General features: G+C 58.4%; 1 protein-coding gene across 1 annotated transcript; it reads left to right on the forward strand.

Annotated features, from left to right (window-relative positions):
* Positions 1-294: 294 nt before the first annotated feature.
* On the forward strand, positions 295-2,276 carry ADRA2C (adrenoceptor alpha 2C; the record flags this gene model as incomplete). Its single annotated transcript, XM_080796836.1, has 1 exon — positions 295-2,276. The coding sequence occupies one exon, from the start codon at positions 295-297 to the stop codon at positions 1,717-1,719; it is 1,425 nt and encodes a 474-aa protein (XP_080652962.1). The 3' UTR covers positions 1,720-2,276.
* Positions 2,277-23,518: the final 21,242 nt, after the last annotated feature.

Consider the following 23,518-nt stretch of genomic DNA (forward strand, 5'->3'; position numbering starts at 1 on the left):
ACCCCGGGACCTGCCCCCCTCCCCCCTGCCGCCGCGTCGCCGCTCGCTCCGGGAGCCTCCTGCTCTGCACTTACGCGCGCGGCAGCTGCGGGGAGCCCGGCAGCCACGCTCTCCGGCGCGCCGCTCGCCCGCGGAGCCACCACGGCCGAGGGCCGGCTGCGGGGCGCCGCGGTCCCAGGCGGGCGCGCCCCGGGAGCAGGCGGCGATGCGGGCGCCGGCCCGGGCTGGGGGGCGCCCGAGCTGCCGCGGCTGCGCCCCGGCTCCAGGCGGGACCGCGTAGCTCGCGGGAGGACCATGGCGTCCCCGGCGCTGGCGGCGGCGCTGGCGGCGGCGGCGGCGGCGGGCCCCAACGCAAGCGGCGCCGGCGAGGGGGGCAGCGGCGGGGACGCCAACGCCTCGGGCACCGCGCCGGGGGCCACCTGGGGGCCGCCCCCGGGCCAGTACTCGGCGGGCGCCGTGGCGGGGCTGGCTGCCGTGGTGGGCTTCCTCATCGTCTTCACCGTGGTGGGCAACGTGCTGGTGGTGATCGCCGTGCTGACCAGTCGGGCGCTGCGTGCGCCGCAGAACCTCTTCCTGGTGTCGCTGGCCTCGGCCGACATCCTGGTGGCCACGTTGGTCATGCCTTTCTCCCTGGCCAACGAGCTCATGGCCTACTGGTACTTCGGGCAGGTGTGGTGCGGCGTGTACCTGGCGCTGGACGTGCTCTTCTGCACCTCGTCCATCGTGCACCTGTGCGCCATCAGCCTGGACCGCTACTGGTCGGTGACACAGGCCGTCGAGTACAACCTGAAGCGCACACCGCGCCGCGTCAAGGCGACCATCGTGGCCGTGTGGCTCATCTCGGCCGTCATCTCCTTCCCACCGCTCGTCTCGCTCTACCGCCAGCCCGACAGTGCCGCCTACCCGCAGTGCGGCCTCAACGACGAGACATGGTACATCCTGTCGTCCTGCATCGGCTCCTTCTTCGCGCCCTGCCTCATCATGGGCCTGGTCTACGCGCGCATCTACCGCGTGGCCAAGCTGCGCACGCGCACGCTCAGCGAGAAGCGCGCGCCCACGGGCCCCGACGGGGCGTCCCCGACCACTGAGAACGGGCTGGGTGCTGCGGCGGGCGCGGGCGAGAACGGGCACTGCGCGCCCCCGCGCCGCCCGTGCGCCGACGTGGATCCGGAGGACAGCAGCGCGGCGGCTGAGCGGCGGCGGCGCCGGGGTGCGCTGCGGCGGGGCGGGCGGCGGCGCGCTGCCGGGGAAGGGGGCGCGGGCGGCGCGGGCGGCGCCGACGTGGCGGCGCCCGGGCCGGGGCCAGGGGCGAGCGATTCGGGCGCGCTGGCTGCCGCTAGGTCCCCGGGTCCCGGCGGGCGCCTCTCGCGCGCCAGCTCTCGCTCCGTCGAGTTCTTTTTGTCGCGCCGCCGCCGGGCGCGCAGCAGCGTGTGCCGCCGCAAGGTGGCCCAGGCGCGCGAGAAGCGCTTCACCTTCGTGCTGGCAGTGGTCATGGGCGTGTTCGTGCTCTGCTGGTTCCCCTTCTTCTTCAGCTACAGCCTGTACGGCATCTGCCGCGAGGCCTGCCAGGTGCCCGACCCGCTCTTCAAGTTCTTTTTCTGGATCGGCTACTGCAACAGCTCGCTCAACCCGGTCATCTACACCGTCTTTAACCAGGACTTCCGCCGTTCCTTTAAGCACATCCTCTTCCGACGGAGGAGAAGGGGCTTCAGGCAGTGAGCCACGCGCCCGGCCCCGCGCAGACCCTGGACAGCTCCAGGCGGCGCCTTGGGAAGGCTTGCCCCCCGCCACCCCAAACCCGCCAGGAGAAAGCGGGGGCAGCAGCTTCCCCCAGACCCAGGGATGGATTGACCTCTGGGACATAGGGGAGGGTACCGCAGGGCAGGAGTGTGGGCTGAGGGACGGCAGGGACCCCGGGGAGGGGGGGAGGAGAGAGGGGCAACCCCTCTGCCTTTCCATCTCAGCAAAGGGCTGCTTTTGGGCCTTCGGCCCGGATCTGGCCCTGGGGGCCCCTGCAGAGGTGCGGCTGTGAGGTCAGAGTTTCAGACAGCAGAAGTGAATGCAACCTCCCTAACGGGCAAGAAAGGAGCCCGCCCCCCCAACACACACCGCTACCCAGATCCACCTCTGAGCAAGGGCTGACTTCCCCAGGACCGTGGGGGCGGCTGTCTTGGGGGAGGAAAGAGGCAGTGACAATCTTTGGTTATTGAAAGAATTTAAATGTTTGCCAAAAACGACAGCCAAAACAACCAAACTATTTTCTAAATAAACCTTTGTAATCTAAGTGTTGGGAGCAGCTATCAGTCCTTAAGCCCGCCAGCTGGGGTGGGGGGCGGTATCTTCCAGAACTCACCCTCCTGACCTCCCCCAGGGGGTGGAAGGAGGATAGTCTTGGTCTTAAGATTCCAATTCCCCTCTTGCAGGAGAAGTGAGGTGGGTTTTTGTTTTTGTTTTTGTTTTGATACGAATGGTAAAATTCTTGTGCTGTAGTTGGCTCAGAGGCAAAAGAAACCAAGACCCCTCCTCCCCTCAGATTGGGTCCCAGTTTAGATCCAAGAACCTCATCCCCATCCCTGACCCCCATCCAGTTCCTGGGCTGGGAGACCCTCCCCAGTGGAGGGAGGCAGGACTCCCTGATCCAAGTCTCTAATTTTGCCTGCCCCCCCCCGTAACTTTGGGTCAGTCTCCCGCCCCTGAACACTTTGTGGGTTTGTCACTTTGGAGGAGGTAGGTGGGTGAGCGCTGCCCAGAAGGGGCCCCACCCACAGATGGGGTGGGGTGGAGGCCAAGACGAGTCCCCAGATCTTTATTCCATACCAGAGACCTTTAGCAATTTCTTATTGTTTTTGAACATCAAGGCTCAAAAACAATGGGACTATCTGCATTGGCCAGGGAGGTGGCTGGACCCTGCTTGTCTTCCCTAACCCCCCATCTATGCAGTCAAGCCTTGCCCTCTTGCTCAGCCCTTCCCCATGCCCCAGGGTTTCTGTGCTCACTCCACTCCGCGGCTTGAGGAGGGGTGGCTATAAGAAGCCAGCATTAAGTGGAGTGAAGCGGTCCTTCCCCCAGACTCTTCCAGCCCCCATCACAGCCTACAGACTCCTGGTTGGTGGGGGCTCATTCTGCTGACCCCTGCTGTGACCATCCTATCCTCCTGACACTCAGTCTCGGGCTCCTCATGACCTTCGGTATGTACCCCTCCCTGGCCAGCCCACCTGCCAGCCAAGCCCTCTCTTGGATCACCACCCATCTGTCCTCGACCTGGGGTGACCATGGGTGCGTCCCCAGGATGGCTGAGCCCCAGGTCCTGCCTTTCATTCCCAAGTGACTGTCCCCTGAAATAGGAGCCAGGGCGGGCCCCTTCCCTGGTCTAATGTGTGGGGGCTGTCCCTTGGAGAACCTTCCTCTCCAGCTGCCCCACCCATCACCCCAAAATATGGGTACTCAGGACACCCTGCCTGGGAAGAACGCCCCAGGACCATGCCCACACTCGCTCATGTGAAAGCACTCACACCTGCTATGTTTAGGCTCAGGGGGAGGTGGAGAAGCTGAGACAGGGAACATGGGGTGGGGGGTGGGAATGGCTAGTCAAGGCTGAGTGGGGGCATCCCTGACCCACTCCTAGGCAGGGGCCCACCAGGGTGTCCATGTCAGAGGCCCAGCTCTGTCACAGAATTGCTGAGCTGGGCTTGGGCAGACCTGTGCCCTCCCTGGGCCACAGCACCCCTTCTGTGAAGTTGGCGGGGTGGTTGTTGGAAGCTCAGACCCCACTGGCTGGCCGATCTGAGGTCCCACTTGCCAACTGAATCGGGGGGGGCCCCCTGAGAAGGGATCTTCCTTTGGAGACTGCATGGCTGGCCCTGGTGCTCCCACTGAGCGGCAGGGTCCCCTCGGTGCCATGGGGCACCGACACCCCCACACAGGGCTTCTGGGGGATGCACCCTGAGTCTGCCACAGGAGCACGCAGCGTGGAACACGGCCCACAAAAGAATGTCAGCACAGCCTGCTCCGCTAGGTCCCTAATTGTGAGAGCTGCACCTTCCAGGGCTGTTGCCGGGCCCTCCGGCGCCTGGTGCTTAATACCCCATTCAGCGAGCAGATGTTCCCCACTCGCTGGTGATTGCCGCCTGGAGAGGCCGTCTTTTCAGCTGGATAAACAGAGCCGGAACCTGGCTTCTCACCCTGACCTGCTGCAGGGACATGGGCCAGCTGGCTGGCTTGGAGTCTCGCTGTCTCCATCAGCGCGGTGCAGTCTCAGCGCGGTGCAGCAGGGAAGCTGCTGGCTCCCTGAAGGCCCGGAGACCGTCTTCGGGGGAAGCTCTGTACCGCAGGGAGTGGGGGGCCCAGACTCTGGCCAGTCCGCTGTGCCCTATTCCTTCACACACAGGCATCTGCACGTCTCCCCCAGGCTCACTGTCGACCCCATTCTGTGGCTGAGGACACCGAGCCCTGGGTCCCACAGGTGTGAGGGGTTGGGGTATGCCAAGAACCCCGAAAGGTCCAGCTCCAGAGCCCAGGCCCCGAGCACCTGGCTCCAGAGTCCTCTGACCTCAGGTGTCCCCTGGGCCTTGCCTCTGGAGAAGCATTTCAAACGGCCTCCTTTCTGCCCAACGCTTCCCCTCGGGCTCTGGGGAGATCTCAGACAGAATAAAGAAGCATCCCCAAAAAGATCAAGGAAGGCCAGGCCCCAAGTGGGGGGTTCCGCCCGAACGCCGTATCTAGCCCCAGCCCAGCTCCTATGCAGTTCTTAGGAGACATACAGAGACATACATTTGTTTAAATTAATTCTCGAATTTTAATTCAATTGCTGAGCTCGTAGAAAAGGGGAAAAGGGATAATCCAAATAATCCATTACTGCTCAGTATGGAATTAAAAAAAAAAAAATCACTTGGAGCAGGCGGAATGGATACTTGAGGAAAGCAGCTCCGCTCTCCGCTGTGCCCCCGGCTCCGGGGGTGGGGCTGCGGGGTGGGAGGGAACACGTTGCCGCGCCGCTTGCTGGCGAGGAAGCATTCCTTCCCGGCGGCGGTGCTGGCAGCCGGCTGCTTTTACCACATCCATCGGCAGGACTCAAATATTCCAGCGCAGCCTCGGATCAAAACACACGCGCCTGCAGGCCCGTCATGAGTCTGGCTGGGCAGTCGTGGCCAAGCCGATCGCTGTGTCCCCACCAACCGCCGGACCCCCACATGCAAGGGAGAGGCGGGAGGCTGCCGGGCTGAGGATGCCCCGTGCCCTGCCAGGGCGCCCACAGGCCCCACAGCCCCATGTGGGACCACACAGGCATCTGGCCATGTGTCAGCTTGTGGCTTTCTGTGGGCAGGGATGGGCAGCCCTGCCGCGCACCAGGGGGCACCTGCGGGGTGCTGTGTAGACGTGGGAGAGGGGCTCCCAGGGAGGGGAGGGGGTGAGTCCCAGGATAGTAGAAGTCCAGATCCTCCGAGCTGAGGAGCAGGTAAGAGTTTCCCACCTGGAGGACCCTGTGTCCCTGCTCTGGGTCTGCCACGAGTATCTGGAGGGGCTCCAGGTACCTCCCCCTTTCCTAAGGGCCATCCTCCCGTTTGAGCAACTGGGCTGTCCAGGGCATCCCAGGTTGGTGGGGTGGAGAAGCAGGGTGAGGGGTTTGGGTGGTTGGAAGCGTCTGGTTTGCCCAAGAGGGACCCCAACAGGCACTGTGGGTCCTTTTGCTGCATGACTCCGACCCGACTTCCCAGCATGCTTTCCTGGCGGGGCTGGGGCTGGGGGTGCAGGGCCATGCTCTGAAGTCTGCCTGGGCAGCAGAGCTGACCGCCAGCGCGGGGCCAACAAAGAGCCCTGGGGACCAAAATCGTGCCTTTTTCTTGCCAAGAGGATTTGTGGCTGCTCCCAGTGAAACCCTGGGGTACAATGGGATTATTATTGTCAAGATAAGGATCGCTGTGCAGGGAGGGGGGAAAGCTGGGCCAGAAAGCCCCGTGTAAGGGCATCTTGCTCTCCTGGGTGAGCACAGAATGTGGTCTGAGCTGCCCGGCAGTGATGGAGAGAGGGGAAACAAGACAGGCAAAGCCGGAGACCCACAGGGCGGCTATGGAAGCCTGCCCGAGCCTGGGCTGGGTGCCACCCCCCAGGCCTCCCTGACCCCGAGGGGTGTCCTCTAGAGGGGGGCTTGCAGGACCGGGGAGATCCCTGGAGGGGCCTTCGAGCCACGGTCTCTGTTGGGCAGGGAGAGTAGCTGAACCTCACATGAGCTATTTCTTATGTATTCCCGGGCCAGGCTCTAGCTGGCAGGGCGATAGGAGGACCCGGAGGATGGTAAGATTGTGGGCCCAACAGTCACTGGGAAGGGATGGGCCTAATGGCTGACACGGGGGCCTACATAGCTGGCTCCAGGGAGAGGCTTTGGGGCTGCAAAGCTCAGCAGGCGCTGGGCCCCCAGGGCCCAGGACAAGCCCACACTGCCATCAGCTCACAGGCTGTCAGCTCCTCTACCCCTGCTGGCTCATCCCTTCAATCGACCTCTCCTGTGCCTTTATTAATTCATGCTGTGCCCTCCACGAGGAGCACCTTTCCCGTCTTTGCCCAAGTGCCCCTCACGGGCCCCTCACGACACTGACCGGGCTTCAGGTCCAGAAAGCCCTCCGGAGCCACAGGTCTCCAGGGCTGGGCCAGGCGCTGCTCCCTCGTCCCAGCGTGGGAGGCAGCGCAGGGAGGCTCTGAACATGGGGACCATGCACCATCCTGGCCAGGGGGCATTGGGAAGGGCTGTCCTTCCTCACTCACGAAGACACCCGACCGGATTCATCCCTGATTTCCGACCCCGAGAGCTTCCAGGGCATGCCCACGGGGCTGGATGCTGTGTCCCAGGCCATCTGGGGCATCCTGTGGGGGGGACGCCCCACAACCGGCTCTCACAGCAAGATGCAGGCGCTCCAGGCTGGGCGCTGGGGCTCTGGGGGATTTTCCACTGCACGTGCACCCTGGCTGCTGAAGCCACATGTTCGAACATTAGTGGGCGGGTCCCCCCCCCCGCCCGCCCCGCACTTAATTAGTTCCTAGCTGACTGCAGCACCCACGGAAGCAAAAGAACCTCGAGGAGCTGTCCTAGAGCTCTGGGTGGAAAGGTCCCTGAAGGGTGCCCTGTTCGAGACTCCCCTCCCCACTTCACGGGGAGCCCCAGAGAGGGGAGTCATTAAGGAACATAATGAAAAGGAACAGACAGGAGTGGGGCCCCCGCAGCTGGTGTCTGCCACAAGCCCTCTACGTGCCAGCTCCCTCTGCTTCTCACACTTCTGCCAAGCAGGGAAGGATGGTCCCATTTTACAGACCAGCAAACTGAGCTCCAGAGAGGGAACGAATGAAGGGAGGCTCCCTCAGAGCCACACCAAATCTCCATGGGCCACCCACAGCCCTGAGGTTAATTAGCCTCATGTTCCTGGGAGCAAGCAGGCTCTGGGTGTGGGAGGGACCCTCCAGAACCCTGTGTCATGTACATGGAGGCGGGTGGCTTCCCTTTGCGCTGGTCTCCGCTCCTCCCCACCTCGAGCAACCCTGAGACGAAACGTTGAGCGGCTGAGTTCGGACCCGGCCCAGGATTCACACATTTCTCCTGTTGCTTCATCAGTTTTTATGTCATCCACACGGTAAGACCCCAGCTGCTCCATGAAACAACAGGGTCCTGGTCCCTGCACCGTACCAACGATGCCAGCTCTGTTTGTATTTTGTTGTCCTAGAAACGATTCCAAATGCTGGAGCCTCAGCTCAGGGTCACCCCATCCAGGATCTAGACAGCCAAAATGTTTGTGACAACGGTTCCCTTTTCCATTTCCTGGAGTGCCCTGCCGTCGCAAATCGAATTTAAAGCAAAATGAGCTCTCTTTCAATTGGTTCAAACGAAGCTGTCACTCACAGAGGACGGGTGGCCACTACCTCTCGCAGAAGGCCAAGCCAGGAAGCATTCCTGCAGGACGCCACTCCACCACGGCCCGGGTCCTGCCCACCCAGGTCCTGCCTGCCTGGCCGTGGCGGCCTGGTGGGGTTTGCCCACGGCTCGGCGCACCTGCGACCGGCCAGCCCCAAGTGTCCAGTGACGGTGTCGGAGGGGCCTGGAGTGGCCGGAAATGACCACCTGTCAGCGAAGCTCAGGCACCTTAGGGCCTCCCGCTTCCGGGGTCTGGTCAGGTCACACCCACGCCTTCGTGGGGACCCCCATGGCACGATGGGGGCATGGCCTCAAGGGAACCCCTGTATCAGCTGGCCTGGGGCTGGCAGGGGTGTCTGTGTCACTAAGGCTGGGCGTTCAGTGTACTTCCTAGTTCCCTGCTGATTTTCCAGAGAATCAGAAAAGCCACAACAGGGAGTCCAGAGTGGGCTTGGGGGGCAGTTGGCCTGCCCTGGGGCCCCCGCATGTGGGGGCGTGAGGCCCCAACAGGAAGACTGGGAGAAGAGCACAGGCTTCCTTGAGGCGGGAAGAGACACACAGGGCCCACAGCCCTCCCCCTTCCATACCTCTGGTGGCAGAGAGCTCACTACCCCCTGAGATGGTTCGGTCCTTGTAAGCACTGCCCTGACCCTTCCATGCTATGCAGGAGACTTCTGTCCTCTTGAACTTTCAACCCTGGATATCAGGATCGGTTTCCACACTGTCAAGGCTGGCACAGAGCTGGCCGAACTCTCGTACATTCTTCCCTCTCCCCTGCTTTTCTTAACCATGCATGAGCCCGCACTCTGCCTGGCCCTGGCCTTGGGGAATGGGAATGAAGCACAGGGCTCACCCCCTATAAAGGCCCCGGGGAGCACACAGCCTGCAGGGAGACCAGGAGAGGTCATGACCCTGAGTGGAGCCAGCATGGCTGTCGGAGGGGCTCTCACTGCTGACCAGTGGGGGTGGACAGTGAGACCTGAGAAACCCTAACCCGGGGTCACCTGGTATCAGGGATGGGGTTACCTGGTGTCAGGGATGGGGTTACCTGCTGTCAGGCCCCTGCCCTCATGAAGCTGTCATGATTCTTTGTGACTTCTGCCGGGTGCTAGGACACAGTGGGAGAAAGGAAGTCTGTGGCCACTGAGCAGCTGCATGACTTTCCTGCCTTCCTGGGTCCTCGTGTCCTTTTCTGTAAGATGGGAACAGTGGCGTTGGGCCACTGGAGCGGGGTCCAGAGCCATGGCCGGACCAGAGGCTGATTGGCTGCAGGAGATGGGGCCCAGGCCTGTTGCATCACTGGTGGTCTCAGCATGGGGCCTGGGGAGGGTGGGGGAGTCCGTTTCCCCTCCTTATGGGCCCAGGGTCCTGAGATGCTTCAGCGCTCCCAGCTGGCCCTCACCCTTCTGGAACCTTCCCTTGTCCCCGCAGACTTCACTCACACCACACAACACACAGCGGAGACCATGGTGAAGAAGGTGGAGAGGTGGCAGTGCCTTGATCCCTGGGCACAGCCCCCAGGTGTCCCCCGACCCCGGGCTCCAGGCCCATGGGACCCCACTGTCACGCCACCAAGAACATTACCAAGGCTCTTTGAAAGCGGCAGAGAATCCGGGTCTGCCACTTGTCCCAGCGGGACTGTGTCTCAAAAGGCCCGTTCCGTGCGGGGCTGGCATTCTGGCGGCTGGGGGAACTGGCCAAGTTCATTCTCTGCTGGCTGGTTCAGCCCGTGGTGCTGCTTGCTCAGTCAGGAAGTGGTCACTGAGCACGACCTCACGTGGCATGCGGGGCACCCACACTGCCGATGAGACCCCATGATGGTGTGATGCACCTGTCTTGATCACTGCTATTCAGGCAAAACAGCACACTGGCAATTCTTCAAACAACATGTTGAGAGCCCGCAGCCTACTGGAGTTAGCCGGTTCCTGCCCGCGTGGCGCCTGTGGTCTCATGGGGGGGTTAGTCCATGGAGTCACATAAGCAAATAGAGCATCACAGACCGTGGGCTGCTGTGTGTGGGTGACCTGCCGCTGTTGGGAGGGCTGGGGCGGGGGGAGATTGGCTAAAGGTGAGATGACCCCGCGGGCTCGTCAATTTGGGACACAATGTCATCTTCACGCGGGGCAGCTCGGAGCATGTGCCCAGGGCTAGCTCCGTGTCCCGGGGCCACAGCCTGGAGCTTGCACAGCAGAAATGCATGTCATCCCGTCCTAGAGCCTGGGAGTCAGGGATCCAGGCACAGGCAGAGCTGGTCCCTCCAGAGGCCTTTCTCTTTGCTGGCTAGGCACCATCTTCTCCCTTCTCCACGTGGCCTCACGTGGTCGTCCCTCCATGTGTCTGTGCATCTGTGTCCTGACCCCCTCCTCATATAAGGACACTGGTCAGACTGGATAAAACCCATATGACCTCATTTTACTTGGATCACCTCTTTAAAGGTCCTCTCCAAATACAGTCACACCTGAGGTCCTGGGTGGGGCAGGGGGGTGGATCACAACTTCAACACAGGAATTGGAGGGAGGTCGGCCCACAGTGTGCCCTGAGTCAATTTCCTGGCCCCACACATGGCTGTGTGATGCAGGCAAGCTCACCCCCTCTTGACTTGCTTTTCCAGTTGTAGCCCCAGGCCTGGTACAAGCCCTCCTGGGACTAGGGTGATTCTCAGATGCTCAGTGAACACTTAGTAGAGGGAGCCCGCCGGCCACCAGGCTTGCAGATGGTAGGAGAGCCTGGCTGCTGAGCCCAACCCAGCGGGTTCTGGAAAAGCACCCTGGCCAGGCTGTTCAGAGCTGGGGCTACGGGTCTTCCAGGCCAACCTGATCTCCTGTGAGGTTTGTCATTTGCTGTTGTGATGAAAAACTACCAGTCTGTCCACGAGGGGCTGTGGGAGCCGGGCACCCTGATGGGGGGCTCGAGGCCTGCCCAGTGGGAAGAAGAGGGGCCATTTCCGGGCCCCAGCTGCTGGCCCTACCTACGAAGGGGCTGGATTCCTGCTGGGTCCCCTCGTGGAATGGCTGAGGGTGGACCCCAGGAACCTGGAAGCAGAGCCTGGGATGATGGCCTGTCCTCAGGACCTGAGCGCATGTCCTGGCTGTCACCGCCCTGCTGTGTGACCTCAGCCCCTCTTTTTGTCTCTCTGAACCAATCTCCCTGACAGCTGGGTGTCTAGCTCCTCCCACACATGCACAGCCTGTACTCCACGTCCTCTTCGCAGACCTCACCACGACCCGTCCCCACAGACTCGCCCAGGCACCAAGCAGGCAGAAAAGTCCCCCGGGGCATGCTAACACCGAAGCTGGGGTTTGACCCGCGACCCCAGGAACCCCAATGGCGGGGACTGACGCCCTGAAGAAGCACGTCCTTGTCCCCTGGTTCCGAAGGCCTCCCAGCAGGGCTGCTCACATGGGGGAGGCCCGTGGCTCTCCCACAGTTCTGTACCCCTGGGGTCGCACACTGCCTGATGCTCTGGGCGAGAGCTCAGCCAACACACAGAGTTCCTGGGAAGTTTCTATGGACTCAGGCTCCAGGGAGAGCTCAGGAAGGAGGAGCCTAGTGACCCGTTCCCTCCAGTGTGCCGGGATCTCGGGCCTATTCTGGGCCCAGCCCGGGGCAGTGGCGACCTTGTAGCCGGCTGCTCGCTCGAAAACAGGACTTGGGTTCTGCTGTGCATCCGGGCTGGGGGTGGGGACCAGCGGGAGGAAACTCCATTCACACCAGCTTCAGACTGGGGTGGCATGGGGCTGGCACACCGGGGTCAGAGGTGATGTCAGCAGCTCTGTCTCTTTCCAGTTCCCCTTCTGTTTGCCTGCTTTCTCCTGAGAGACCCTGCCTCCTCACTTAAGGTGGCAGGATGGCTGTCTGCAGCCTCGGCATGATGCCTCCTGCCCCCCAGCTCAGCAATCCCAGGGAGCAGGAGTCAGCTCAGGTCCCATGCACAGCCTGGAAGTAGGAGGGGACCAAGGGTGGGAATGGACAGGATTTGATCAGGACAGCCAGGGGCTCTGGCCAGGAGGGTGAAGGACAGCCTGCAGAGGTCAGTCAGCCCCATGGGGGCCCTGCTTTGCCCACTGGGTCCCAGGAGCGCCATGGCCTCTGGATATCTATAGGCTGGCTCCTTACAGGGCCTGCGCCGCTGTTGCATCCAGAAGTCCTTGCCCTGCTGTCCCTCCCAGAGCCCCAGGTGCTGCACAAGAGTGGGGCTTTGCACCCCTGGGAGGATTATGAGCTGAAAGGCCTGGCCCGCCTCGGCTTCATCTCTGCACCTGCTTCTGCCAGAAGAAGAGCGGTGGGACCCTGCTCAGGGCTGTCCTCTCCTGGAGGGACCTCCCCCGGGTCTGGGCTCCTTGCTGACACCTCCCCTCTCAGATGCTTTTCTTCATCACTGGAGCCGAGGCTCTGCCAGGGGCTGACGCTGCTGGACTCCGGGCTCCCAGCCCCATGGCCTGCTGGAGGCCCTCTCCGTCCCCTGCCTGGGAACCTCAGGGCCCTGAGCCCGCTGCCCCCCGGTTGGGCTGCCAACACACAGCGACAAGGTCCGAATGTCCGGCTCAGACAGTGGGCGTGGTTCCCGGTGCCAGCATCCTGGCAGTGCCCCAGGCTGCGGCGGGCTCCTTCTGCCGAGCTCCCACCGTGGGCAGACTGCCTGGGCGAGCTGGCCAGCCGACTGTCCCCTGTCCCCGGAGCACCACCCTGCCCACCGTGCTGCTCAGACATGCACACTCTCCTTCTCTGGGGAGAATATACAAACACTTCCTCCCGCAGAACGGTAAACCTGTCGTCCCTAATGAACAGCTTTCATTTAGGCTCGGGGAAGAAGGTATGCTCTGGGGACGGTCTCTGCCGGCGGCCCTGTTGCAGGATCTCATGCTTGGCATTCACGGCTCCTCTGGGGCCCCCTGCGCCCAGCACAGCACTTTTTCTTATTGTGGTAAGAAACACATGACATAAAATTTACCATCTTCACCATTTTGAGGCACACGTCTCAGTAGTGTTAAGCACCGTCATATTCTTGGGCAAACATCACCACCCTCCATCCCCAGAACTCATTCATCTTGGAAACCTGCAAGTCTGTCTCCATAAACACCAGGTCTCCTCTCCCCACCCGCCCTCACCACCCCAGCCCCTGGCACCCACCACGGCAGTTTCTGTCTTTATGATTTTGGCTACTCTAAGCCAGCAAATGACTTTTTGTTGTTGTTTTGAGCCAAGAAAGAGAGTTTAAAGAAGCCAAGATTGGTGCTGACCATAAGTCCCAGCTGTTCCTACAATGTCCCCACCAGAGGGTTCTCAGGCCACTCTTGCATGCCCCCCATGACGGGGTGCTCACCACGTCCCAGTGTAGCCTCCTGCTGAGACTCTGGTGGAGAAGGAGAGTCTGAGGTTCAGGCCTCTGAGCTCCTGTCCCCACCATTCCCAATCCAGCATGAGTTTACTGAGCATCTATTACACGCCAGGCTGGGGCGGGCTGACACCGGCTCGAGGGAGGGGCTGCTCTGCTGGGGAGCAGACCCCCCCCATGCCAGCTGGAGGGCTCTGCACCTGCTGCAGTGAGCGGGGGAGCAGTGCCGATGGGGGCTTGAGTGACGGCTGCTGGGAGGGGCAGTGCCTCAGGCGGGGCTTGATCTCATCCCCACCGGATGCCTGGCTGCTGGTCAGCGCATCTTTTCCGGTGGCTCACGGAAATCAGCATCTCAGACGGGCCAGAGAGGCCCAGGGCAGCCTCCCTACCCTCCGCAGAGGAAGGATGGGGCTAGGGAGGAGGGGGCCCGGCTACAGCCAGGACATGGGCCCGAGCCCCTATGGGCATGTCCAGGGTGCCACTGAGCTCTGGGCCCACCTGGAGGACCATGAGATGGCGCACCCAGCCCAGGCAGGGATGAGTATTTCCCCCGGCCCCCCGGCTGTGTGTTCTACATGTTCAACGTGGCCCCAGGGCAGCCCCTCCAGGCAGCCCAGCCTGTGCCCTGGAAGGATGCGGCCGAGGAGCTGACCGGGAGGAGCAGAGGGTCTAGGAGGCTGCCCGGCAGCTGGTTCTTGGGTGGACGGACGAGGGGTGAGTGAGTGAGACTTTGACGCCCCATCCCAGTGGGTGCCAGTCTCTGTCCAGGCCTTCCCACACTGACCCACCCTCAGCCCCCTCTCCTCATCTCCACCAGCCCCTTCTCATCACTGGGGCCCAGCATCCTGAGCCGCCTTTACTCCAGGGAGGTGAAGGCCCCCCGAGAGCACACAGAGGCTTGATAGGAAGCTGAGTAACCCTAACTCTAACCCTCCATCCAGTACCGCAGGGCTCATCCTGTTCTCTCACGGACCCCGGCGGGGTCTGAGGGCCGACGGACAGGCACGCCGGTGCAGGGGCAGCAGAGTCTGGGACAGCCCAGGCTAGAATGCTGGCCCGCAGGGCCCCAGGCGGGTTCGAGAGAGGGCAGTGCCACTCCTCTTGGGCGCCCCTGAAGCAGCCACAGAAACAAGCAGAAAAAGCCTTTTTGTTGCCTTTCCAGCCCAGACAAAATCAATACTTTCTGGAAACATGAGAACAGCTGACCTTTGGATTTCTAGCAAACCTTCAAACTCAAGTTTGGTTTGGGGCTGGTCTGGAGGTGCTGGCCCCAACTCTGGGGTCCAGCGGGGGATGAGACCAGCTCCATGCACACCTGCAAGCAGCCGGCACCCCTCACGCCAGGATCCCAGAAGGCTACACAGTGGCCTGCTCTGTCTGCGAGCCGCGTTGTGTTTTCAAGGCTTTAGCTACATCTCGGCTCCTCCTTCCCGGCTAGACAGTCTCCAGACCTTCTCCAGACCAGCTATAGCCACAGAGCATCACAGGCTTTATGGATGGGGAAACTGAGGCCCAGTGCCCCCTGCCTCCTCCATCAGCCCCTGCCCCAGCTTCCTGCCTTGGCTGGAACGTGGGTCGCCGTGGAGCTGAGTGGTGTTGACTAGCGCTAGGGCACCCAATTTTGTAATTGAGTGATGTCCCACAGTGCTCCAGGCCATGCCAACCACTGGGAGCCAGTTGCTCTGGGAACTCAGTGTCCTTGGGGGGCCACACAACACAGACGCACAGAGTAGGGCCTCAGGGAGGCCAGGTCAGGGGGTGGGATAGGCCCGTGGGAAAACACCATAGGTCCAGCGGCCTGCTGGCTCCAGCTCTGTGGGAGGGCCCTGCATGAGCGTCTGGGTAGCTAGAGACTGGTTCTCGGTTTTACTGTATTTTACGTGGAGCTTGAACTCATGACCTTGAGATCGAGAGTCTCACCCTGGGGTCTCTGCCGTGGCTGTTGAGAAAAGGCAGCATTTGGCCTGAATTCTGGAAAACGTGTGAGCTGTCTGTGGAATATATGTTTCTAGAGGGAACAGCTCAGAGGAGCGCTGGGCGTGACCTGCCTGCTCCAGGACCGGCAGGCCAGTGTGACGGGTGTGGGGAGGGCATGGGGGCCAAGCCCTGAGCCTGGCCCTTCATCCCTGGATCGTGGGGGACCCTCGTGGCACCTGGCCGGCTGCTGTGGGGGCCAGAGGATTGAGACTGAGAGGAGGAGCCGGGAGGCTGGAGTAGGGGCTGTGTGGGGAAACCGCCCAGGTCTGTGACATGTTAGGAGCACGTCAGGGAATTGGGGCTTCCTCCAGAGGGACACGTGACCCATTGGAAAGGGGAGGGAGGATGAGATGTGCATTTCAGATGGACCACCAGCGTCCCATGGGGTGGATGGAGAGGGCAAGGCTGGGGGCAGGGTGGGTCACCAAGAGGGGGCCTGGGGGAGGGGGGGCAGGGATGGCACGTGGGAAGTGAAGACGGGGTTTGCTTAGTGTCACCCTATACGCTTGAGATAAAGTAAGGTGCCAGTTGTGTCCCCGAGGTGCCCAGCCCCGTTCCTCCTGGCTGGTGGCCTTCTCAGGGTGACTCAGCAGGAGAAGCCTCCATGAGCAGAGCTGGCAGCCAGGCCTGGACCCCACCTGCCACTTAGGCACACGCATGTCGTGGCCCCAGTACAGAACCCGGCCTTAGGCGGGACTCCCCCAAAGTAGCCCGGGAGGCGAGGGCTTACTGAGTGTGCACCAGAAGTGCAGGTGGAAGAGGGGTGAGGAGGGAGCAGAGGCAGCAATGGGGCTGGGCTCCTGCATCTCCTGGGGAGCCCGGGAGAGTTTGTCTGCTAGCACCTATAGCCAGGGGCCTCAGGAAGCACTGTGGGGGGGACACTTGTGGGGATGCACTGGGGGGACATGGCCATGGGGGACATGCCATGGAGTACACACTGTGGGGGACACGTTGTCCCTTCCCACCCTCAGCAGGCTTGGCTCCCTTCCCTGCCTGGCTCCTGGACCCATGCTCCCCGACTTGCCAGTCCCTGGTGGTGTGGGTCCTGATCTGCTGAGACCTTCGCTATAGCGACGGTCCCGCCTTTCTCTCTCTGAATGATCACCAGACTCCCATCCTCCATCTCCTGGGTGTCCAGCCAGCACCCCTGACAGATTAGGTCCCAAACCTACCTCTTGGTTCCCTCAAACAACCACTGTGTCCCTCCCATGGCACCCCCTGCCCCCCACGCACCAGGTCTTAGCATCTTCCTCACCCTTTTTCTCCACCACCACCCTGGTTCTGATGTGACTTGAAGGGACAGTGGGGGGCTTTGCCAGTGGGTCGGGCATGGGGTTCAAGAGCAGCATGGACAAGAAGTCTTCCCGGAGAAGTGCTAGCAGGTGGGGGTGCCATGGAGGGGGAGGGGGGAGGGGGCAGGGGAGAGTGCAGGAAGGGCAGGCACGCATGCGTGGGAGCTGTTGGCAGAGGGACAGCACTAGAGGAGGAGGGCTGGGTGAGGGTCCCGGGGACCAAGCCCCGTGTGCAGATGAGGGCAGCTGCTCCGCCTCGGGAGTTCAGCCTGAAGGACACACGGAGCATCCCCTAGCAGCACCGTTAAGTCAGCGGCCGCACAAATGTGTTAACCAGTTGACCCTTACGGGATCAGCTTCCTGAGGCTGACGGACAGGGTGTGCTCATCATTTCCTGCAGAGAGGACCCAGACCCTGGCTGGAAGGCCAGAGGACTTCCCACCATCTCTAAAGCACCTGCCTGGTGCACCCCAAACATGCTGGCCAATTACAGGGATGAGGAGAGAATGGGAGTGAGGTGGCTTAGGGTCCACTGCCGTCCAGCCACTCGCCTGCTTGACCTCAGGGACTCGGAATAAGCCTTTCTGAGAAGCACCACGGGTCCCGAGTTGCCCTGCTTCTGCGGCACCAAGCCCAGCTTCATGTGGGCCGGGGCGCAGCCAGCTCTTTCTCGGGTGTCCTGTCCCCCGGTTTCAAGCAGGAATGAGACCCTACCGCAGGTGCAGGTTGGAGGTTCGGCTACTAGAACAGATGGGGCCTCAGTGCGCAGGCTTGTCTGAATGGGCTGCGCGAGGTGGGACATGTGTGCGCGGGGGTGGGGGGGGCGTCGAGTGTGCCCATGGGGCGTGCGTGTGGGCGTGAGGACACATTTTGATGCGTACGTGTAACTAAAGCACTTCCTCAGGTGATCTGTCCAGAGACATGCTGCAGGCTGCGCTGAAGTCTCTCCCTTCTCAAGAAGACCAAAACAAGCAACACTTGTCTCTAGCAGACTGCAGAGAGCTTGCACGGGCAGATCGGGGCCCTGATCGCTGCAGGAATCCCATTAAGTTCCCCAGCATAACGAGTGGAGCTTCCCCTCCACCAGCGACCGCGGCCTCTCCTGGCTTTCCCTGAGTTTCAGACTCGAGGGGGGCGTGAATGGGCACATGTCGGAGGCTCTGCACTGGCCTTCCCGCTTCCTGTCCCCACTCCCTCCCTCTCTCTCCCAGATCTTCCTCCTCAGCTCTTGTGTTTTGAAATTTTCAGGTTTGATTTGGGTTGGGTGTACAGATCCGCCCCTCTCCTGAGATAAGTGGGCCTTCTGGGGGGCGAACAGACTCGGAGAAAACCGTTACGTCCATCCTTAAGCTTTCACAGCAATGACAACAAGTTACAATGAAGGCCATGAAGCTGTGACAGGAGAGGACTGAGGCCAGGGGTGTGGAGTAGGTCTCCCATCTCACACTGAGGAGTGGGAGGCTACATTTGGGGTCTGTGGGAAAGATGCCCGCCATCAGCTAGCAATGTCTGCCAAGGGCAGGAGTAGGAAGTAGGAGATCAGCACTATGGATCTGCAAGGCTATGCCAGGCATCGTGGGCTTGCTGTGGAGGGTAGGGGTGCTCTGGTGACAGGTGACATCCCAGAGTCTTCACTGTTACTAGGTCCCTCCCCTGTCCTGTGCCTCCGTGCTTTAGCGTACAGCTCACGCCACCTACAATGCCATCCCTCACGCGGGTGGTCACAGCCTCCCCATGCTGTCCCAGGCAGATGTCAGCACCCTGGGCTCCCACAGCACTGTTGCCCTGGGTCTGCCCCACATCCTGCTGGCCAAGGCCCTGTTGGGACATCTGGTGCCCAGTGCCCTGCCAGGAGTCTGGCACCAAGCAGAGGCTGAGTTGGTGGCTTGAATGGAACTGAACCCAGTGTTCGCAGACCCCTCTGCCCCCACAAGCAAGGCAGAAGTGTTCTGGGCTGGATTCGGCCTGGAAGTAGGAGAAGGGTCTCTGTACTGTCCCCACCAAGCCACACAGACCTTTAGCTCTTTAGGGACAGAGGGAGAGCTTGGCTTGTCTCCAAGTCTACACCGGTTCTTTTCACCCCAAATTAGCCTCTCCAGGGTTGGCAACATGTCCTTTTTGCCCCAATCTTGCCATGCCTTGTGCCTGGCAGAGCTGAACAGTTCCCCCTTCCTGGACACCATCTGTAGGTTCACAGGCAGCACTCGGTACATCTTCCAGTCCAGGGAGCTCACCTGTGCAACACTGGCCAAAAAGTAGCCAATGTGTTGCACGCATCCTCAGCCAGCCACCTCCAGTGGGAGCAGAGAAGTCCTCTGGGGACAGTCGCTGTTAGCGGCATAGGAAGCACTGTGACAGCCCTTGATTGCCCTATCTCTTCCGAGCCAAGTGAAAGGGACTTTTCTCTTTTCTGCAGGGAGGTGTGCCTGGATGGAGAGGAGACTGGCTTTGCATTCCCCAGCTCACCATGCATCAAGAGTATGCCTGGGAGAGCTGGACCAAGTTATTACAAATTGCTGGGTTATTTCAACCCATTTTAAAAAATGATGTCATACAAAGTAGATTTCAGAGGAAGAATGTTAACAGGGATGAAAAGAGGAATCATGATTATAGATAATTTCATAATGATTTAGGGGCTTATTCAGCAGGAAAACCTTACAGTCCTAAGTGTGTATGTGCCTAATAACAACGCTTGAAAATAAACAAAGCAAAAACTGATAGAACTAAATGGAGAAACAGAAAATCCGCCAAATGATCTGAGATTTCAACACCCCCTTTCTCAATCATGGGTAGAACAAGTACACAGAAAATCAGCAGACATACAGAAGCCTTGGACAACACTAACAACCAACTAGACCAGACTGGCTCTCACAGACACTCTATGCAGCAACAAGAGAATACATGTTCTCCTCAAATATCAGAGAACAATGACCATGAGAGACCATAGTCTGGATCATTAAACAAGTGACAGTACTTTAAAATTATACGAAGTATGCCCTCTGACCACAGTGGACTTGAACAGACAATAAAAGAAAAAAATCTGAACCATCCCCAAATGTTTGGAAGCCAAATCATATACTTCTAAATAACTCATGGATTGAAGAAAAAAAAATTAAGTAGGGAACCTAGAAGGTATTTTGAGTGGAATGAAAAGAAAAACACACCATATTAAAACATGTGGGATATTGCTAAAACAGTGATTGGAGATGGAAATTTTTAAAAAAGATTTTATTTATCTATTTGACAGAGAGAGAGAGAGATCACAAGTAGGCAGAGAGGCAGGGGGAAGCGGGCTCCCTGCCGAGCAGAGAGCCTGACGTGGGGCTCAATCCCAGGACCCTGAGATCATGACCTGAGCCGAAGGCAGTGGCCTAACCCACTGAGCCACCCAGGTGCCCCTGGAGATGGAAATTTATACATTCGTGTCTAGACAAGAAAAGAAGTCAGTGATCTCAGATCTTGCCTTATGAAACTAGGAAAAGAAGAGCAAATTAAACCCAGATTGGAAAATCAATAGTAAAGAGCAGAGCAGAAATCAACAAAACAGAAAGGGAACATCGGCAGAGAAAACAGAGAAAAATCAATAAGACCAAAACTGGTTCTTTGCAAAGATCAATAAAATTGATAAGCCTCCAGTGGATTGATCAGGAGAAAAGGTGAGAAACAGATTGCCAATATCAGAAATGAAATAGGTGAGGCACTATGGATTCTGCAGATGTTGAAAGGATAAGGGAGTTTTATGAACAATGTTACTTTTGACTTCTACATGAAATGGGCAAAGTCATGAAAAAACACAAACTGCCAAAGCTCACTCGAGAGGAAATAGAGAGCCTGAGTAGTTCTTTTCCTGTTAAAGAAATTGGTTTTGTAGTTAAACACCTTCTCACACACAAAAAACTGCAGGCCCAGATAGCTTCAATAATGTTTGAATTGTACCAAACATAGAAAGAAAGAGAAAGAAAGAGAGAAAGAAAGAAAGAAATTCTATACAAACTCTTCAAGGAATAAAAGACGAAAGAACACTTCTCAACACTTTGAGGCCAATATTACCCTGATACTAAAATCAGACAAAAGCAGTACAAGAAAACAACTATAGATCAATATCTCTCATTAACATAGCTATAAAAATGTTCTACCAACATTTTAACGAATTGAATCCAGTGATATATAAATAGTATAACACGTCACGACCACATGGGTTTTATTTCAGGAATACCAGTTTGGTTTAACACACACAAAAGTCAACAACACAAATCATTCTATTAACAGACTATGAAAGGAAAAACACATGATCATCTTAATAGATGTAGAACAGGCATTTGACAAATCCAACATCATTTTGCTAATTAAAAAAAAAAAACCTCTCAGTAAATCAGGGATTTGGGGATTTCCTCAACCCAGGGAAGAGCATCTGTGAAAAGCCTAAGCTAATCTCATGCTCATTGGTAGAAGACTGAGTTCCTCCCTCTACGAGTAGAACAGGGCACCGGTGAACCTTCACTACTGGAAATTTTTAATGCGACTATGGTTTTATTGCTGCAATTGACATTGTCGTTCAGAGCAAAAAATCAACAACCTCATGAAGTCTTCTCTCTTCCTGTCCACCTTCTGCAGCTGCCCTTTATGTCCAGATCTGGCTTCAGGCCTGGTGACCTTCCTTAACTCCCCAGATCCCCAGCTTGCTTCAGATGAACTGCATCTCACTCTGGGCTCTTCTATTAAATCGATCCATCATTTCTAGATATTTCAAAGTTGCTTCCACAACTAGGTTGTATGTTCTTTAAAGGGAGTGCTGTAGATAGGTGGACAATAATTACTAATTTTGCAATTCCTCAGGATGCAATGAACCCGTAGGCAGACTACCTCTAGCCTGTGACAGCAGTGGGTCGTGGTCATGCTCCTGGGTTTTGAGATGCATGAAGCATCCTGAGGGTGGCATGTAAGGGCCACTGGGTGGGGACAGGAGGGCGGGAGTGGGGATGGGGAGGATCATGGACCGCCGATGGCTAGAGTGTGAAGGAAAGTCCTGGCAGAGGCTTGGAGTAGGAGGCATCTCCCACTGGGGGGCTTGGGTGGCACTTCTGGAAGGATCAGTGTTCACACTGACCTGCAAGCGTCTTGTGGGAAGGACACTCTGAGAGGAAGGGACTATAAGTGTAGAACACAGATGGAAAAGCATGGCCAAGGCTGGTCCTGCCCTGGAGTAGAGGAGAAGAGGGTCGCTCGCCAGGGCTGTCCAACCCTGAAGATGAAGCATCCTTCACCAAGGATGCCAATGCCATGTGGAAGAGCCTGCTGGTTGTTTGTATTATTGTTCGAATACTCACTGCTCACTCGTCCCTCCCACTCCGTTGAACTCAGGAGCAGAGGTGTGGCTTACCCTGGCCAGTGAGAGGTAGGTGGAAGTGATATGTCCCACCTGGAAGCAGAAGCTCAAGGTTGCCCATGGGGCTCTTTCCCTCAGTAACACACGGAATGACAACTGCCACCGGCCTGGTGGTGGACCAGAGGTGTAGCTTGAGCAGGAGAAAATCTTCTATGTTTACCGGCCCCTAGGGTGGGATCGTTCATTACCGCAGCAGAGCTGAGCCCAAGCCAACTGAGCTACAGGCTACAGGCACACAGCTGTCTGTGCTATGTCTCCATGGGTGTGAGTGGGCACCGTAAGACCCTTCTTGTACATAAAGCCCAAAGTAAGCTCTACTCATGAAACCTTGCTATTATCTATCAAGATCTCTGTCTTAATCCACCAAGTGGGTCACTTTTGTCCAGGGACCCCTCTGCAAACTGACTTTCCAAACTGGAGTTTCATAGAACATTCCTTAGGATATCACAGGTGTGCCATGAAACACATATCTGCATTCAGTAATTAGGGTAATTTGGGTGAAACCCAACGAAACAGTTCTCTTTAATTGCCTGGCTTCTCATCGCCCCTTTAGTAGGTTACTGAATGCAACTTTGAACTTCCAAGAGATGATTGTGGTCCTGAACATGTACGTATGTGTGTACCTGTGTGTGCACACATGTCCCACGGATTAACATACCCAGGACTGTGTTCTGTGGGACATGTTTGGGAAAGGCTGGACTTCTAGCAATATAGCCCTTCTTGGGCAGAATCCTTTGAGGATGGCATGAGCTTCTGGGGAGGAGCCGGCCAGTATAGGAGCGAGGAACGGAGCGGGAATGAACACACCACGGGTGCAACTCCGAGGTAGATGGACTTTGAAGGGAGGGACGCTCCATGGGAACAGGAGTCCAGGGGCACCTCTCCTTGGATGCTCAGGGCCAGGCAGGTAAAGAACAGCCTTGGAGGAGAGGTCCGGCAGCCTGCTCACTGGGACCTGTTCCCGCCTCTGGGTGCCAGTCCCTCTTGTGATGCCCAGAACCAGAGCCTTTTGGGCTCAGAGGACTGGCTTGTTCCCTTGCTCTTGGCAAGTGTCTCGGGCACCAGCTAATTGGATCTGTGAATTTGGTGAGGCTGTTTATAGAAAGATTTTAGTCCCCAGGACAGGGTGGAAATTGGATTTCAGGCTCCTGGCTTGGAGATGCTCCCTGATTCCTGAATCTCATCCTGCCTATGTGTGGGGGGCTCAGGCAGCTGCCTCCGTTTGGGGCGGATTATAAATCAGGCATCCATTTAATACCCAGCTCAGCCAGACGGATGCCAGGGGATATAGTGGCCCAGTGCCTCTTGTCTCTAGACAAGTCTGTTTTGCTTCCATGAACCGGGGGGCTCTGGGTTGGCCAGAACCTGGTGGTCCTCCAAGAATTTTCCCCGATATGATCACTAGGTCCAGGCCGTGCACAGAGGTCTGTGGGACGCTGTGGCAGGGTCATCTGGGGACTGAGCTACCAGATGGGACCCTTGGAGGAATGACGGATGGTTTCACGGATTACCCAACATTTGTCTTATCCAAATGCATAACGGCCACTAGATAGTTTGTCATGGAAAAGATTCTTTAAATGTGTCAGCTAGAACTTTGGAGACCATTGGAACTCCATTTGAGACTCTTGGGT

The sequence above is a fragment of the Martes martes genome (genome assembly GCF_963455335.1).
Source record: "Martes martes genome assembly, chromosome: 2".
Classification (NCBI taxonomy): domain Eukaryota; kingdom Metazoa; phylum Chordata; class Mammalia; order Carnivora; family Mustelidae; genus Martes; species Martes martes.